We start from the raw sequence: 17,604 nt of genomic DNA on the forward strand, positions 1-17,604 counted from the left end.
CCTAAAAGAAAGCTTGTATGTGTCAGTGTGTGTTTAAGTGTCTCCTCTTGTCACTAGGGGCAACGGTTACTTTTACTCTCTGGTTTGGGGTTTGTTAATATGTCACTAGTGTTTTTTACAAAATGTCCCCTCAAAACAAATTCTAAGTTAAAAAACATCCAACTGAAGACAGACACACTCTAGATAATAAGCTTTGATTGGCGTTACAGATAGGTCTCTGTTAAGAAGACACACAGGCACACACACATGGACACATTCACACTAATGAGGTCTGATTTGGGGAATTGATAGAGTCCATTGTTTCCACAGAGCTTGGTCTCTATATCCCCTGTAATGTAATTATGGCTAGGAGATTGATGCTCTAGCGTTATAGCAGCCCAGAACGTGATCCATGTCTATTCTCTGTAGTTGGGCTGAAAAGCCCTCTGTCCAGCTGTTTGTGTTTTCTGGTCTGACCTCTGTGTGTGTGGTTTGGTTGGGGACGATCTTCATTCATGGCTTTGGAGGATCACGGGGCCCGTCTGATCCAAATGTGAGGGACATATAAGGGAACATGAAATGTGTTTTTGTGTGTAAATGTGCCTCAAAGTTATGATGAAAAGGAACTCTGTGTTTGTTACTATTATAGTGTATTCATCTATGTTTACCCAGGAAATAGCATGCACCAGTGACTTAGACTGGTTTAACAAGGTGGTAATTATTAACAGCAATAATCCACATACAGAAACACAGTATCAGTCCCCCACAGGAAGGAATTTCATTCTCTTCCTCTTCATGTCTCTCCACCTGATTCAGTCGCTGCAAGAGGGAGATAGCTATATCAATATCATGGAGAAAGAGCATTTTTTTCTAGTATGGAGTTTGTGAGCCATATGGATTGACCTGTAGATGTCAGATTGTCCTCTCACTCAGTGGGGTGACAGAGAGTGAATATTGGCTACAGTTTAGTAGAGAGAGAGGTCGGAGAGATTAGGTCAGGGGACATGTGGGTCATTGAGAATGGACGAGGGCCAGAGCCTTGCTGGGGGAACAGACTGGACAGAGAACAGCAGGACCAGAATAACCATCCTACCAGGCTCCTTGCCCGGACCAGACGTCCAGTCAACACCATCACCTGGCAACATGGCTCCTGCTCAGCACTCCACCAGGACAGGGTGAGTCCGGCCACCCAGCCCTCCTCTTAATCCACAGCAGAATGGACTGAAGCCAGACCTCTCCCATATCCCAAATGAAAAACGCATCAAACTCTGTTCAATGAGCCCCATGGTGAGAACATGAGAGGGAAGAGCCGTAAGACCTGAGCATCTGTTCACCTCTTTGACACTAATGAATGTTAAGTAGGTTAGCCGGTGGTGTGCCACCGTCCCAGAGGTCATTGTGACCGGGGTGGCAGAGGGATGCTGGCTTTGTGTCCGTGCGCCAGCCACCCGGTGAGGGGCCGAAAATGGCTGGAACGCTAACTCCTGCGCCGATGGTAGCCATATTGATCCTCTGTGCTACCAGATTAAAGTATAAAGAGAGCTCTGTCCTGCCAGTGGGGGTCCCCTCTGACTCCCAGAGGTCATTTCGGGGTCACGGAGCCCTTGCAGCCCCCTGACCCACAACCAAACGTGTACACACACCAGGGGCAGGACACAGACCTTGCAGGGATGAACCCCATTAAACAAGACCGGTTGGATGCTCACATTCAGCTCTCATTATAGCTGACCCTGGGCTTTCTCTTTGGATCTGGCTGCTCTCTGGTTTTGTCTCACATTTTAACCTGGTCCGGTCCATGCTGGGGAGCTAACCCCGCTCTTTTGTGTGGCCGTAATAGGTTTGCCGTGTGCATGATTGTCTTCTGAACCCGATCTCCTCGTCCGCGGTGCCATCTTGTGTCGGATAATGCTCTCATTGTTTTCCGACACCTGTGGTTCCTCTGGTGTGCGCTTAGTGTGTTGTTCTTGTTCTTTGTGTTGCTATGGGAGTCCTTTGTTGGAGTGTGCGACATTGCTGAATTTCTGCGGCGTGTATTTACAATATTATTTTGCGTTTCTGTCTGTAGTATCTGTTGTCATGAGGCTTGTTGTGTGTGTGTGTGTGTGTGTGTGTGTGTGTGTGTGTGCGTGCTCCCTCATGCAATCATATGTCCCTGCATTGGCCCTTTATTGCTGACCTCAACAGGATGCTCTGATCAGGATGCTCTGATCCCTGGTTCTCTGTTCGCTGTGCTGCAGCCTTGATTAAACGTTGATTAAATGCCTATTAATGTACGCTGGCTCACAGAGAGGGTGTAATCAGGTGAAAGTGAATTAATAAAACATCGCGTCTAGTACTCAGGAGAGGAGAAAGGGGTCCCCTGAGAAACACAGGCAGATGGCCAGGAAAATCTGAGAGAGGATAAGGGAGAGTGGGAGAGGAGACAGAGAGGGTAGAGGGAGCGAGACCAGCCACCACTTTGGCGATTAGCCCTTAATTGGTAATTTGATCTTCCTTTTTCCACCTACTCGTTATTGATAAGCTCCCAACATATTTCCCCTGTCACTGCCCCTGGACCAGCAGCTCTGCATTTCCTGCCCTCTGAGGACAGGAGCCTGGCAGCCCACACTGCGGCCATGCAACAGTAAACAGCGCCCCCCTGGCAGGAAGTACGTGAGGTCGGTGAAAAGGAGAAGAGGGGTAGGGTGGGAGACACAAGCTAGTGGAAACTCCATCTGCCAGGAATCTACCTAATCTCATCATCTGAATTGGACAAGGAAAAGGGGAACGCCAATCACTTTAGGCAACCCTCACCGGGATAATGTGTATTGTGATGACGGGTCAATGATGACGGGTCATCAAAAAGTAAATTAGGAGGGGGTGCTGGGTGGCGCAGCGGTCAAAAGCACTGCACCGCAGTGCTGAGTCGCCACTACAGCCTGGGGTACAAGCCAAGGCTGTGTCACAACCGGCCGTGACCGGGAGCCCCATAGGACGGCGCACAATTGGCCCAGCGCCGTCCGGGGTATGGGAAGGTTTGACCGGTGGGGCTTTTCTTGGCTCATCGTAGCGACTCCTTGTGACAGGGCCAAGCGCCTGCAAGCTGACTCTGGTCATCAGTCGAATAGTGTTTCCTCCGACACATTGGTGCGGCTGACATCCGGGTCAAGCGAGCGGTGTGATAAGAAGTAGGCGGCCAGGCGGGTCATGTTTCGCAGGACGCACCGCCTCTCCCGAGCCCATTGAGGAGTTGCAGAGATGAGCCAAGGGACCTAATTTGTGGAGGAAAAAAATAAGCTTGTGGCCATACCACCCTGAACACACCTGTTCAGGGTGGTTAGTACTGGGACGGGAGACCGCCTGGGAATACCAGTTGCCGTAAGCTCAAAAATATAATAAATAAATAAATAATATAAAAGTAAATTATGAAGAGGATAGATTGATCAGATTGGAATGACCCCACTTCCCTGCCATGTTCACTGGGGTGTAGTCTTACACCATTAATATGACATGTAATTACCGTCTGTGTGCCCTCTTGCCCTCTGGCTCAACTCTCATGTTTAGTAACAGGCTCAGGGCTCAGGGCCTCTCCCAGCAGCACAGGCCATGACTGGGAATGAGCTCTGGTCCTTATTCATCACAGCACTGGTCTAGCAGTCTGGTGAAATAGGACATATTTGGTGGCTGTGCAAAATGAGGCTAGGAAAAACACTATACATCCCCTCTATTCCCAGTGAGATTTGTAATTAACATCAACTCATAATTCCCTCATCCCCAGCTACCCCCAGCAACACCACCCTCTGGTGTCTAAATATACTTGATTTCACATTCAATGTGTAATGACTGACAACAAGGTCAATGTGTCCTAACTAAGGCACTCACAATTTATGGGGAAATTGGTCGTTGTCCATCTCCTGGCAATTATTCAGATGGGCTGCCATTAAGGCTTTTTTATTTTTTATAAGTGGACTTTATATTATCCGACATAATGTCTGTAATCATCTGATGTTTATAGTTGCACAGAGCAGGAGAGGCCCATACATACAAAGGCAACTTGTCACTCCAGGTCTTGGAGATGGGTAGACCCGATGCTACCCTGTAACTCCAGGTCTTGGAGATGGGTAGACCCGATGCTACCCTGTAACTCCAGGTCTTGGAGATGGGTAGACCCGATGCTACCCTGTAACTCCAGGTCTTGGAGATGGGCAGACCCGATGCTGTCCTGTAACTCCAGGTCTTGGAGATGGGCAGACCCGATGCTGTCCTGTAACTCCAGGTCTTAGAGATGGGCAGACCCGATGCTGCTCTGTAACTCCAGGTCTTGGAGATGGACAGACCCGATGCTGCTCTGTAACTCCAGGTCTTGGAGATGGACAGACCCGATGCTGCTCTGTAACTCCAGGTCTTGGAGATGGACAGACCCGATGCTGCTCTGTAACTCCAGGTCTTGGAGATGGACAGACCCGATGCTGCTCTGTAACTCCAGGTCTTGGAGATGGACAGACCCGATACTGCCCTGTAGCCACTTGCTGCATCAAAGCATGGATTGGTTAATTTAGCATTTAATTCCCATCTTGAGAGCAGACTGGCACAAGCTGGCACAGGTCAGGAAGGTCCACCACACAGCTCTCAAAGGGGGACTGGGGGTCACAGCAGTCCTCTCACAAGGTAAGCTTCATTGTACTCCTCCTTTTGAGGCCCTTCTGCCCCCTGTCACCCACTCCGGTGCAGGGTTACGGCCCATGAATGAGGGGTGAGCCCTGGGAGGATCTCTCCTCTCACACCCTGGAGTGGCCCAGGCCTGGAGCTGACTCAGGGGCTCTGGGAGCTGCCACCCGCTGCAAAGAGAGATGGATGAGCTCCACTGGTGACTGCGGCTGGGTTTCCGATGGGGATGTGTGCACGTCCCTTGGTGATTGATGAGCTTAACATAGTGCCCCATGCACCATGGGTCAGACTGATGGACACACACAGACACTGTGCTGTCCATCCCATAGAGCCGAGCTGGTAACGGAAGGGGTGTTAAGTCACACATGGACCAAAAAGTGTGATAACTGAACAGATAGAGCACAGCTCATTATAGAGACAGAGGGGCAATTGATGCACCAGGAGGAGTTTCACAGGGATGTCTATGGAGGGAGCTTTCTATCTATCTATCTATCTATCTATCTATCTATCTATCTATCTATCTATCTATCTATCTATCTATCTATCTATCTATCTATCTATCTATCTATCTATCTATCTATCTATCTATCTATCTATCTATCTATCTATCTATCTATCTATCTATCTATCTATCTATCTATCTATCTATCTATCTATCTATCTATCTATCTATCTATCTATCTATCTATCTATCTATCTATCTATCTGTGTCTCTCTGTCTCTCTCTCTCTCACACACTCTCTCTTTCTCTGTCTCTGTCTCTGTCTCTGTCTCTGTCTATGTCTCTGTCTGAGTAGTAGAGATAGTCTTCCTTTGAAAGCAGTTCATCGCAATACTCCATCAGCATTAGTTCATCTAAAGTTGATACATTTGTGTTGGTCTACAATAGTGTTTCTGTACTTTCTCTGCACTCTTTACAATTTACTGGTGCCAATTTAGAAATGACCTGAAATGATTCGACATGCCATGTATGCTGTGTCTGTTTGTGTTCATTGATGTCTATTCTCTCTGTTTCCCAGACACCTTTACAATGTTGAATGTTCCTTTTTGTCAGGTTTAAGAATGGCCTGAAATGATTAGGTATGCCTTGTTGTGTGTGTTTGTGTGTTGTGTTCACTGATGTCTGTTGTCCTGTCTGTTTCCCAGCCACCTTGTTATCTGTCCTTTGTCAGTAAGGCCATCTTGTGGGACCGAGGACTCTACCACTACACAGTGAGTGCCATAATACAACTCCAACTATGCACAGCAGATGTACAGCTATGTAGAGTAATACACCAACAATGTGTATAAGGTAAACAAACACTGTTACATTACACACAAAAGACAGCAAAAAATTCACACATACACACAGGCATGCATAAAACACACCCGCAAACAAACACACACACACACATACACACACATGCACACACACACACGCACGCACACACACACACACATGCTTGTCCCCACCTCTCCCCTTCTCTCTAAAGAGCTATGTGAGTAGTTGTGCCACAATTAACAGTGGGGTTGTCATGGGGACAGCAGAGTTGTGTGGGCTGGCTTCCTGTCTTGGCCTCTGGTTAAACAAACAAGTGAAAATGGGGACAAAGACGTTAGCTGGTCCTTACAGCCTCATTTACATCTTCAACTGCCTTCAGCACTTCTGTATTCACCAAGTTTATCAGCCCGGTATCACACTGCTCTCATTCTCTCTATGCACTGGAGATGCCTGATAAATCATCAGGGTGTAACGAGTAACGGTAAACAGCTCCTGTCTGACGGTGACAATTCAACTCCACGCTGAACTTTATGGGCCGTCCCAATCCAAACAGGCCCATTGGACAGGCCAAGCAGATGAGAGGCTGTTGAACCAGTGGTCTGCCACTCCGCCGATGCTTCCGAGCTCCCACTACTGTCACCCAGGACACGGGGAGCACCGAGACAGTAGGCTGCAGAATGCACAGGGACACAAACCAACAACAGGTGCTCAAACAAGAGCAGTGGTTCTAGGAGAGGTTATTTATACACATGGGAGTTTACAGAAGGAGTTAGCTGTCAGTTTAACAGTTCTAGTATCCAGTATTCCAGTATACTGTTCTGTTGTCTCAGGCTCTGCCAGTGGTTCCAGTAGTATTGCCCTGTCTGCATACCAGGGCCTGGTGCTGCTGAATCAGTGTAACCAGTAACCACACCGTTGGACTAACACTGATCATTATGCCAAGACGTAATGCCAAAGCTGGCATGGCCATTGTTCTTTATTGTTTTATTCTTCTAATCTATTAAACACTGTCGTACCCCCCCATGCCCGCTTTGTACTGTTGTATTGTTGTGTTGGGGTAGTGGGCATGTTGTGTTGGGGTAGTGGGCATGTTGTGTTGGGGTAGTGGGCATGTTGTGTTGGGGTAGTGGGCATGTTGTGTTGGGGTAGTGGGCATGTTGTGTTGGGGTAGAGGGCATGTTGTGTTGGGGTAGTGGGCATGTTGTGTTGGGGTAGAGGGCATGTTGTGTTGGGGTAGTGGGAATGTTGTGTTGGGGTAGTGGGGTAGTGGGCATGTTGTGTTGGGATAGAGGGCATGTTGTGTTGGGGTAGAGGGCATGTTGTGTTGGGCATGGATGGTGGATGTGGGGTTAGGTGGACGAGTTGGCGGGGCCACTGGGACTAGTGAAGGGGCCTGAAAAGCAAAGCAGGGTCATTGTCTCTCAGTGAAAGTAGACAGTTGCTCTGAATGCTAAGCTGCATCTGAGCCTGGCTTCTGACACGAGCTGATAATCAGATTTACTCCCCTGAATCCGCTGGACTCCACAATGCGCTCCACTGTCATCCCCCCTCTACCCCCACAAACCTCCCCCAACCCCAAACTGCTCCTCTGCCAGAGCTAAGCTAATTACACCCCACAGAAACACAAATCTCCATGATTTAAAAAGTCACTCTTTTTCATGGGTTTAACCTTGTTAGAGCCTAAGCCTGGCTTTCTTATAAGCCAGGATCTTTGTGAGGAATTCTCTGTTCCTCCTCTAGACAGACACACACAGGACAGAAACACACTTCTGTTTCGCCTCGAGTCGTCTCCCTGTCAGTGGGTTCACTCAGAGGCAGTGCAATTAAGTGTGTGTGTGTGTGAGCCTGTGTGTGTGCATGTGTGTTAGCATGTGTGTGTTTGGAGGGGGTCGAGAGCGCACGCCGGCCTCTCCTCTGCAAGCCATCTGGGACTCTGACTAATAGACTTCCTACATTCATCTTCCAGTGCTTGTACATCCCCATCAGGGAGCTGTTGACCACAAACAGGCCTGTAATGACATTAGCCAGGGCTGGCTTTGGGTTGGCTGTGCTGTGTGAGGCCGGCGTGTGGGCTGCCTGACGCCAGGAGGTCAGGCCGTTTCCTGGGGCCCTGCAGGAGCCCAGAGAACTTCTAGTTGTAGTCATAGGCTATACTCTGTTGCTCTAAGACGATCAGCCAGAATGGAGTGGGCCGTCAGGGTGTGTCAGAGAGTGAGGCTTCTTCAAATACCAATACTGAGTGAACCTCATCATGGTTGCGTAAAACCATTCTAGTTGTACAGGTGTGTGAAAGTGGTAATTTGTTTGGACAGTTCTGTGTACCTGTTACCCATGAAAGAGACCAGGACAACGACAGCTTGTCCCCCCCCCCCCCCAAAGACCATGTTTACTAGGAGAGGTAGTTCAAGCGGGACTTAGAAGGTGAGGCATGTGTGTGTTTGTGGGGTTGTAATGGGACGGTCCTGCCGTAAAGGGCATGTTGAGACCTGCCCTGTGACAGGTTGTGGGCTGGATGACACCCTTCTCGCCTCACAAAGCTCTTCAGTGGGCGTTAGTGACAGATAATGTGGGGGGTGATGGAAGGAGTGAGGAAGAGGAGTGAGGAGGAGGGCGTGCTCCTGGACTTTTGTCCTCTTGTTCTTCTAACTCACTTATTCCTCTTTTCTTCACAAGAATGCAAATCTGTAAACCCTCAGATCAGAGGAGAGGGAATCAGTGTAGATGGTGGAGGGATTTAAGGCTGATCCTCCCTGTGTGAGTCACAGACAGTCAGCCTCTCTCTCTCTCTCTGTGTCTGAGGGGTACTGAGGGCTCAACGCTGAGGGCTCATCTCCACACACTGTCTGGCATGCTGTGTGCTGTGTGTGTGTGTGTGTGTGTGTGTGTTTAGGGTTAAGGGATAGAACTATCGAAAGTGAAAGACGAGGTGAACTTTGTTTAGGTGTCTCAGATGTAGTCTAAATCCAAGACAAATACATGTCCTCTCCATGTGTGTGTGTGTGTGTGTGTGTGTGTGTGTCAGTGGGTATTTTATTACATTTGGGTGTTTGTTCTCTAAAGGCCAGAGAGGGAGTGAATTAGTCCCTGGCACTGAGTCTGTGGGCTGAGTAATTTCCCCTGGCTGGCGTGCAGCGGGTAGCGTGGCGTGTGCAGCCCCACCCCTCCACAAGTTTAATATTGACCGTCCCGCCCGCTTTTATCTCAGCACGACCCTTGTTTAAATAGCAATAGGATCATGTCCTGTGTGCTCAAAGAATCTTTATCATCCTCACAGAAGTGTGTGTGTGTGTGTGTGTGTGTGTGTGTGTGTGTGTGTGTGTGTGTGTGTGTGTGTGTGTGTGTGTGTGTGTGTGTGTGTGTGTGTGTGTGTGTGTGTGTGTGTGTGTGTGTGTGTAATAAAAAAAAAGGCCGGAGAGGTTGAAGTTTTTTTCTGCTGTGTTGAGAATGTATGTAGCTTGAGATCTGTTTGTCAGACACAAGGGGGCACTGAAGCTGAGATGCATTATTTGAAATCTCTGCACGTTGGAGATCCCATTTAATTCATCCTTCATGTTGCATGTGGAGAATTACTTTATGTTGCTTTATTTACAGTATTTAGAAACTGGGAATTTATTTTATTTATCAAAAACAGGTTCAATGTTTCTTTCCCACTCTCCCTGCCCCACACAATGTTTTTCATGTCTCTTTCAGGACCACACTGTCCGTGATGGACGTCCTTCTCTGTGTCCTCGTTTCCTGGTTCACATGAAGGCCTGTCCTGCAGACCTCAGACCCCCACGTTTCCTATCCAGTATCCCCAGGCCACGGCCTCCTCGCCAGGAACAGACACAACAAAGACAAGCCCTTAGCGCACTACAGACTCATTCATGTGCAGGTGAGCCACAGCAAAAGCCTTCCTGCTGCTTGGACATTACAATATACTGTACAACAACAACATACAAGATACAATAATAAATAGTTTATTAATCCCAGAATTCCCCCTCAGTGATTAATAAAGTATTTATTGTTTATCATATCTTCAGAGACAGATTACCTTGTGGTATCATAGGGCATTGTTGCTTTTGACCCCACACCATAGCTCATTAGGGAACTACAGTAGGTCTCAGTGTTAGAGAGGTGGAGGTAACCACCTGGGCCTTCGTTAGTCCTTAATCCCTCCCTCGGCCCACTTTGTTAAGGCCTAATCCCTCGCTTTCTGCTCTGGGGAGGAAGTGTCTATAGCGCCGCCCTCCTGGTGGTCCTCTGCTAGGGTGTTAGCCAATGAAAGGCTGTGCCAGCATACCTGCCGCTCCTTTCAGGGCCCTGCCTCTGATGTGAAGGCATTTGTCCTCCCCTCTCGCCAGGGCCATAGCCACACTGCAGCGCACGGCTTTGAGCCGAGGGGGAACCAGGGGGATTGGGGCATTTCTGTGCTCTGGAACCGGGTTCTAAAAACCAATTATTCTACCATATGGTGGTCGGCTTCAACACAATCGTCCCTGACCCTGGTCCCTGAGGGAAACGTGCTGTGCGGTATTAGGGGAAGGGGGTGTGTGTAGCTGTGTGCCCCTGACACATGTCATTCATATACAGGCAGACACACACACACACACACACACTTCATGTGTGTGTAACAGATGGGAAGGGCAGGGCATTGTGAGAGGAGAATAGTGCAGAAATGTGCTCTCCTCCAGTGCAGCCCTTTATCCCCCTGCTACCGCTGACTCCTCTCTGTCACACAGACCCCCAGGAAACAAGAGCGCATTGTCTCACACCCCTCTGGCCCCGCAGGGAAAAGAGGAGTGTGCAGAGGCAGAGAGGAAGAATAGAGCGAGGGAAGAAGGAAGCGGGGCGGTGTCGGCTGGAGCTGATGTTTGTGGAAGGGATCTGAGAGGGGGATGAAAGGAGGAGTGTGGAGAAGAGCGAGAGTGGCTGAGCAGAGAGGAGAGAGTTCCCAGGTAGTGTGAAGTTCAGATTCAAGTGCAGGAGAAGAGAAATGTGACAGAGTAGAGGTATCACAGATGTCTTCTAGGAGATACAGGCATCTTAATCAGGATATTCTAATGCTGCTCTCAGGACAGGAGGACAAGCTACCAAGATGCGGCATTTGGATCAGTTAACTGATATGTGGGTGGAATAGCGTCAAATGAATGACACATCATGATGAATCAAGTTTTTTTGCCTTTCATATTGTATAAATAGCCCTGCCTCCAGTACTGGGTAGCATTCTGAATATATAATATTAAGATGGGAATTGGGCAGCTGGTCCAACGGGATGGGGTTTCTTCAGCCTTTGTTAGAGCACTGACCCACACAGCAGGGAAAACACTGTTTGCTCCGGGCCTCACTAAAGTGGGAAAGGAAATGTCACCGGCAGGTTTTGGCAGAGACGCCTCTGAGCTGTAAAAGATGGTGAATACCATTTATAGATGAGCCTCTCTGAGGACCCCACATGTTAACTATTCACTACCTTTCTTTGTCAGTACTGAACAATGCCCAATGCCAATAGTTAAAAACTTGTATCCCCTGCATACCCCTTGCCTAGGTTGAGACAGTCTCTGACAAGACAGTAACATGTTTATAATCATAAATTAGACTAATCAAAATTTGTATTGAATTGAATACAGGATTGGAAAATACATTCTTTTTTTACTCTATAAAACCTACAGTATATTTTAATGTGATAAAGTATGATCACGTCTGCTTGAATTGAATAATGTTATGAATGTTGTGATCGAGATGTAGTTGTCCCTGATTGCACTGACTTTGCTCACAGCTGCTTGTTTGAAGAAGTGTACTTACTGTGATCAAGATGTGGTTGTCCCACTGGCTATCCTAAGTTGAATGCACCAATTTGTAAGTCGCTCTGGATAAGAGCGTCTGCTAAATGACTTAAATGTAAATGTAAATGTTATCCCTATCTATTGCAGACTCCAGGATCAGGAGCCTGCAGCACTGCAGCACCACCAGAGGGAGGCGCTTAGCTGTTGTTGTTCCCTGTGTTCCAGTGCCAGTCTCCCCCTCTCCCAGCAGATCCTCCCCTGAGCTCCCAGTCTGCCCAAGTCCAACATCCCCCACTGTCACTGACTCTGGGCAGCAGGGGACTGGACCCAACCCTGCTCCAGCCTCAGCCCTACCTCACGTCCATACTCAGAAAGGGGAGAAGGAAACAGAGGATGGCGTTAAAGAGATGGGTGAAGGCCCTTCGGCTTCCTCAGGGGCCTTCTGCCCTCCAAGGCCAGACCAGGAGCCCAATTCTGGTCCTGAGGACATAGACCCCTCAGGGTCTCCAGTCCCTAGTGTCTGTGAGGGTTCTCTCTCAGACTTCAGCCGCCCGCCATCCAGCCAGTTCAGCCGCAGCACAGACCTGGGTAGTGGCCAGAGCAGTGCTCTATGTGGTACTGTACCTACACTGAGACAATTGTAGTGAAATGCATTCAAAGCTGTTGCATGCCCCATGGGATAATTTGTTTTTTCCTAAATAAATACATTCATAATTACTGTAACTGTTATAGGTGATCAAAATCCTTACATTTTCTGTGATTTTGTACACACACTTGAATGTTTAATTTTAACCAAGGCTTGCTTTTCTATCATGTCAAATGGAAGTAGAATTATTCCATATATCCTTTTTTTGTTTTACAGCGAATCTGAGTGACCTGGACTCAGAGGGTGGATCTCCTCTCTCCCAGCTCTGCTCCTCTTCCATGTCCCTGTCTGCTCTGGCCTCCTGCACCCCACAGGACCTCCCAACACACCAGGCCCCAAACCCAGCCCCTCACCACCTTCTCCACCATCCACTCCCTCACCAGGCCCAACACTGCCCACCTGACTGGACCACCACGGAGCCCCAGCCAGGCCATGTCCTCCCTCCTTACCCAGACCCAGACCCAGACCCATCCCTGGACCCCAACCCAGACCCTACTACCCTAGCTTTCCCCTCAGACACCTGGCAGTCCTGCCTCAGCCCACAGTACAGGATAACTCCCCGGCCAGGGTCAGGGTTAGGGTCAGGTTTGACTTCATCTCCTGTGGGGGCGGAGAGACAGGACTGGACGTCACACCGCTGGTCCGTCCTTCCCCCAATCTCTCCTGTCAGAGGTGAGGAATGGTCCCTGCCTATCCCATATGGGCTGTTCACAGCCTCCTCCCAGCCTCCCTCCCTGCCCAGCAGCAGCCTACACTAGTGCCCCTTACCTAGCGCCACGGGGCTGATTGTCCACAACATGGCTGGACATCTTCCCTGGTACAAAGAGATGGCAGCCAGCAGACAACAGAGGAAATCAAAGCCTGGCTCTATAGAGAGGCCCTCCTCAGATCAGATGCTCCTGTACCCAACGCCGCTCTGCATTGTGTGGGTCTGCTGTCAGCCCTGTTTTGTTTTCCCTCATAATAAATAACGCAGAAAGCTTTTCTTTTTCCTTTAAACCAGCAATAGAAAGAGAAGTCTTTTGATGAAGAGCTGGTACCATTTGATTCCCAGTTCAAAGGCGTGCGAGGCCCCTTCACAATAGGAGGGGGGTGGGGGGTTCCCTGCCTCGTGTGCCGTCCCCACTCAGCCGCGGCTTCCCCGCGCTCTCTCCATTCTCCCGCCGCTGAAAGGGAGACGTGTAGCCGATGGTCATAAATCCACACTGACCACCGCACGCTGACGGGGGAAACAGTTAGAGCTACGGTCCACAATAGAATATAGCGGCTTTCCGCTGCCGCTAATTTACCGTTTAGAATCGGGATAAAGGACGGGCCACTGACATCTGACACTTATGGGGGACTTTATGAAAGACTTTGACAAGAGAGAAAACTATTGGGAAATTGTGTAGGGATTTTCTTTCTCTATCAGAAATGATGAGAGGCCGCCTGCGCTCTTCTAAGGTCCTTACTACTGATTAGTATCGCTTCCAGGTGCGTAGGAGTCAAAATAAGAATACTGAAAGAGATTTCGACAAGCACACTGTTGAAAAAAGGAATACATCCAAAACTGAGGCTTGAATGCAACATAAAGATGTGTATTAGAACATCATGGTGCCAATAAATCATAGTCCAAGAAAGTGCATAAATGAAAGGTGAAAACAAAGCCTTCCTCAGCGTAAATAGTCTGCACACACACCTGGCTTCTATTACAAGGATAATTGCATATGTCACATGATCAAGAAAGAAAACATCAGAAAATCTATAAATCGGTACCTAGTACAATAGACTGCATGATCTACATTTTATACAGAATATAAAAGCAGACAGAGAAATATGATCAATTTTTGCTTTTATATATACCATGTGAACATTTCTCTATCAGAGACATCTACTGTTCTATATGGTGGCACGCTGTTCTCTATGGGGGAGACGTGGAGCAAGTCACTGGTTACATTGATTTCACGCAGATGTAGACAGACCCAGATGATTTTATTTTTTATTTTTTGGGTGGTAGATCAGCTTAATATTGCAGATAGATTGTAACTTCCATCAATGTAATTGTCTGCATCACTTCCAATCCCCCATGTTTTATATATATATATACTCCCCTTTATTACTTTTCAACCCCACCATCCTTTCCCTACTTGGGATAAATTAGTGAACAACAATGCTTAGGCCTCTACTTCCAGCTTATACTTACTATCTACATTTTATGGACACAGTCAATTTTACAATAATTCAATTTTATTTGTTTTTGCTCCTGAACTTCTTCTACTCTCAACCTCTCTGATCATTTTCATGATGTCCATCCGGTTTGCTTCTACAGACCCAGGTTTTGGTGAAAACAATTCATATATAAGATGAAGTTTGTTATTTTTTCCATATAAAAAATATATACGGTATAATGTATGTGAGAACAAAATAGAAATGTTGCTGAATTTGCTGAATTTCATTCCCATAGTTGGGGATGTCAATGCCAAAAATGTGTGTGTAGAGTGTGGGTGTATGGGTGTACGGGAACCCCTCACCCCTCTGCAGCCCCTTAGATGGGGTCCTCTCTTTGTGTGCTCCCCTGAGCTCCCTTTCACATCCCCACGCCAGGGCCCAACAATCAGAGGGCGACCCCAAGGCGACCCCTCATTGAGCATCATCTCCAGAGTGTAACTGTCCTTGACAATGGAGCGGGGTTGGAGCGGGACGCTGGCCTATTGTGGTGCCCTGGCCCCGGCCTCTCCACCACCCAGACCCAGGGCACCACCCAGCCTTTCAGCCCCACGGTGTGGCCAGAGTGGGGGGACGGGGGTTACAAGGGGACACAGAGGAGCCTTGTCTGGGCTGACTCCTTCCTACCCTGCCTGGCCTTGCCTCTACGCCCCCCTATCCACCTCCCCTTCCTCCAACACCACCGCCCCGACTCTGTAGCACTCCTCAGAATGACGGCTGACTTGACAGCCGCAATATGCTTTAAAGTGTCAAGTCAAGTCCCTCCATTGTCTCTCTGAGTAGATCGCCGAGGCACTGGAGTGCACAATGGTCTGTGTGTGTCTGTGTCTGTGTGCGTGTGTGTAGTCAGACGTAAAGGAGCTGAGTGTGTGTTCTTTATTTGCTAGTGTATATATTATACGTTTGTCTGCTATCTGTTTCACATTTCCATATGAGAGAAGAAGAGCTCATTCTCTAAGGCTGTCATCATGACAGAAACCCTCAGCACACCATTTTCAGTTACTGTTACAAAAAAGGCTAAGAAAAACAGGTGTGTTTTCACTGTTTTGAGAAGAGTCAAGTAATGAGTGATTAAGGCGGACAGTTTGGCCTGTCCTGTGAGTGATGTATGTGGTAATGAGGGCTTAGAGGGAGAGCGTTGCTCCTGTGTGTATAGTACCATCTCCCATAGCCCGAGGGTCTGACTGGCTCTGTGTAGGCTAACACAGACTCCACCTGGGGGGCATCCTCTCCCATGGAGGTCCTGGTTTGGTGGTGGTGGTGGTGGAGGGTTGTTGACACCGGCTCAGGGCAAGGAGGAGTGGGAGTTTTGTTGGGTGTCTGGGTGAAGTGTGTGTTTGTTGTGTGTGCATGGGTATGATACAGAGCCGTCTCTGTTAAGCCTAGCGGGGACAGGCAGTCAGGCACTAATTGAGTTACAACCATGTGTTGGAACCGGTTCAAGGAGCAGCGAAAACCGATTCATTGTTTTGAGGAACAGAAACAGAACCGGGAAAGAAAGTGATCTCTAGTGTTGCGGAACAGAACCGTTACTTTTAAATCTTGAGAACCAGTTAATAATGTTATTTTGTGTTCAATTATTGCCCCTAATGCCCAGTATATACTGTAATTATGTAATTCAGTGAAGCTATGATGCTAGTAATAGCCTTAACATATTCCAATTCACATCATGTCATGATGCTCAGCACTTCAAACCAAGCCCCTTCCACGTCCACCCCTCTCTCTCTCGCTCTCTCCCCACCCGTGACATTTCAGTCACATCTTGGCCTGCACTTATCTGTCCTCAAACATGTAAACAACTAGCTTACACGTTCCACAGCAAGCTGTTCTATCCTTGCTTATTGGTGGAGTAAATTATTGGGCTAAATGTAAAAACGATGTTCATTTCACAGGGTAAAAAATTAACGAAAAGGAACTATATGAACCGTTACTTTTTTGGGGGGTTCGAACCGGTTCAGAACTTTATTATGCTGGTCGGAAATCTGTAACGGAACTAAATAAATAGGGGTTCTGCTCGGAACGGATTCTCATTTTCTAACCCAGTCCTCAATATCTATTGCATCATGTAACACAGTACAGTAGTAAAGCTCTATGTGATACACCCAACCTGCTTGTGCTGTTTCAGATGGCAGTGACACAGTGTCATCCCGGTCCCGCTGTTCTCAGATCAGCTCTAGCCAGTCCCATGTGTTTGATGAACTGGAAGCCATCGCCCCCCGGACAGGCTCCTGTCTGTCCCTAGACCACCCACTCAGCCCAGCAGACTGCAGCCCAACTGGTATAGGTACAGTACAGAACATCCACATTATGTCCAGCAGATCATATAAAATACCACTGATGTCATACCTGTCAAGGGTCTACACAATGATTACATCAAAAATGTGCTCTATATTTAGGGTGAAAATATTGTACATGTGCCACTCGAACTGTAGAAAAATAATACAATTTGTGTATGGCCATTGGCTTTTTACGTTGTGTCAAAGTTGGTGAATTAACCGTTTATTTTTTAGAGCAGGTGAATGCTTAACCAGCTACTTTTGGAATGTACTCGATGTTTAGATTTGTTTCTACCTGGGCAGTCCATGGTGTTAAAATGAATTAGCATTGTTTAGACATTGTAACAATTACGTCAATGAAAAGGTCACGGCACCTGATTGTCTTTTTCCTGTTTGTGTTGTTGTTGTTGTTGTGGCCATGTTTGTCTGACCACCATTAATGCCTCAGCCTCTCTCATGTAATGGAGTGGGATGGGACGGTGATGTGTGTATCCCAGCGCTCTGTTGTGGAACAGTGTGTCACGTCTTTGTGTGTACAGTAAATGCATGTGTGTGTGTGTGTGTCCTGAGGTTGGTCAGTTCAGTGAGCTGTGAAGTGGAACATTACCCAACGCAGACAGTGATTTTGTCACTCACTAAGGACTTCCCCAAGCTTCCATCATCCCCTCTAATCCCTGGCAAGGTGTTTAAGATGTTTAACCTGCTCGCTTGACCTGAACCTCCGTCTGACCCCATGACCTTTGACCTTAGGATGTGGTGGGATCATGTCTGCTACCACCACTGCTGCAGCAACTTAAGTCCACTCTTCTGTTCTGTGGTGTAATATCT

At 47.9% G+C, this 17,604-nt stretch overlaps 1 protein-coding gene across 1 annotated transcript in view; it reads left to right on the plus strand.

Annotated features, from left to right (window-relative positions):
• The first annotated feature begins 786 nt into the window (after positions 1-786).
• Positions 787-17,604, plus strand: part of LOC311140313 (uncharacterized protein) — a 41,239-nt gene continuing 24,421 nt past the window's right edge. The window contains exons 1-6 of the mRNA XM_084175319.1: positions 787-1,154; positions 5,773-5,838; positions 9,578-9,761; positions 11,797-12,264; positions 12,512-12,967; positions 16,626-16,784. Of these exons, the coding sequence (XP_084031445.1) occupies positions 984-1,154; positions 5,773-5,838; positions 9,578-9,761; positions 11,797-12,264; positions 12,512-12,967; positions 16,626-16,784 (1,504 nt within the window). The 5' untranslated portion in view covers positions 787-983. The remainder of the gene's footprint in view (positions 1,155-5,772; positions 5,839-9,577; positions 9,762-11,796; positions 12,265-12,511; positions 12,968-16,625; positions 16,785-17,604) is intronic.

Source organism: Coregonus lavaretus (genome assembly GCF_964263955.1).
Source record: "Coregonus lavaretus genome assembly, chromosome: 13".
In the NCBI taxonomy this organism is placed as follows: Eukaryota; Metazoa; Chordata; class Actinopteri; order Salmoniformes; family Salmonidae; genus Coregonus; species Coregonus lavaretus.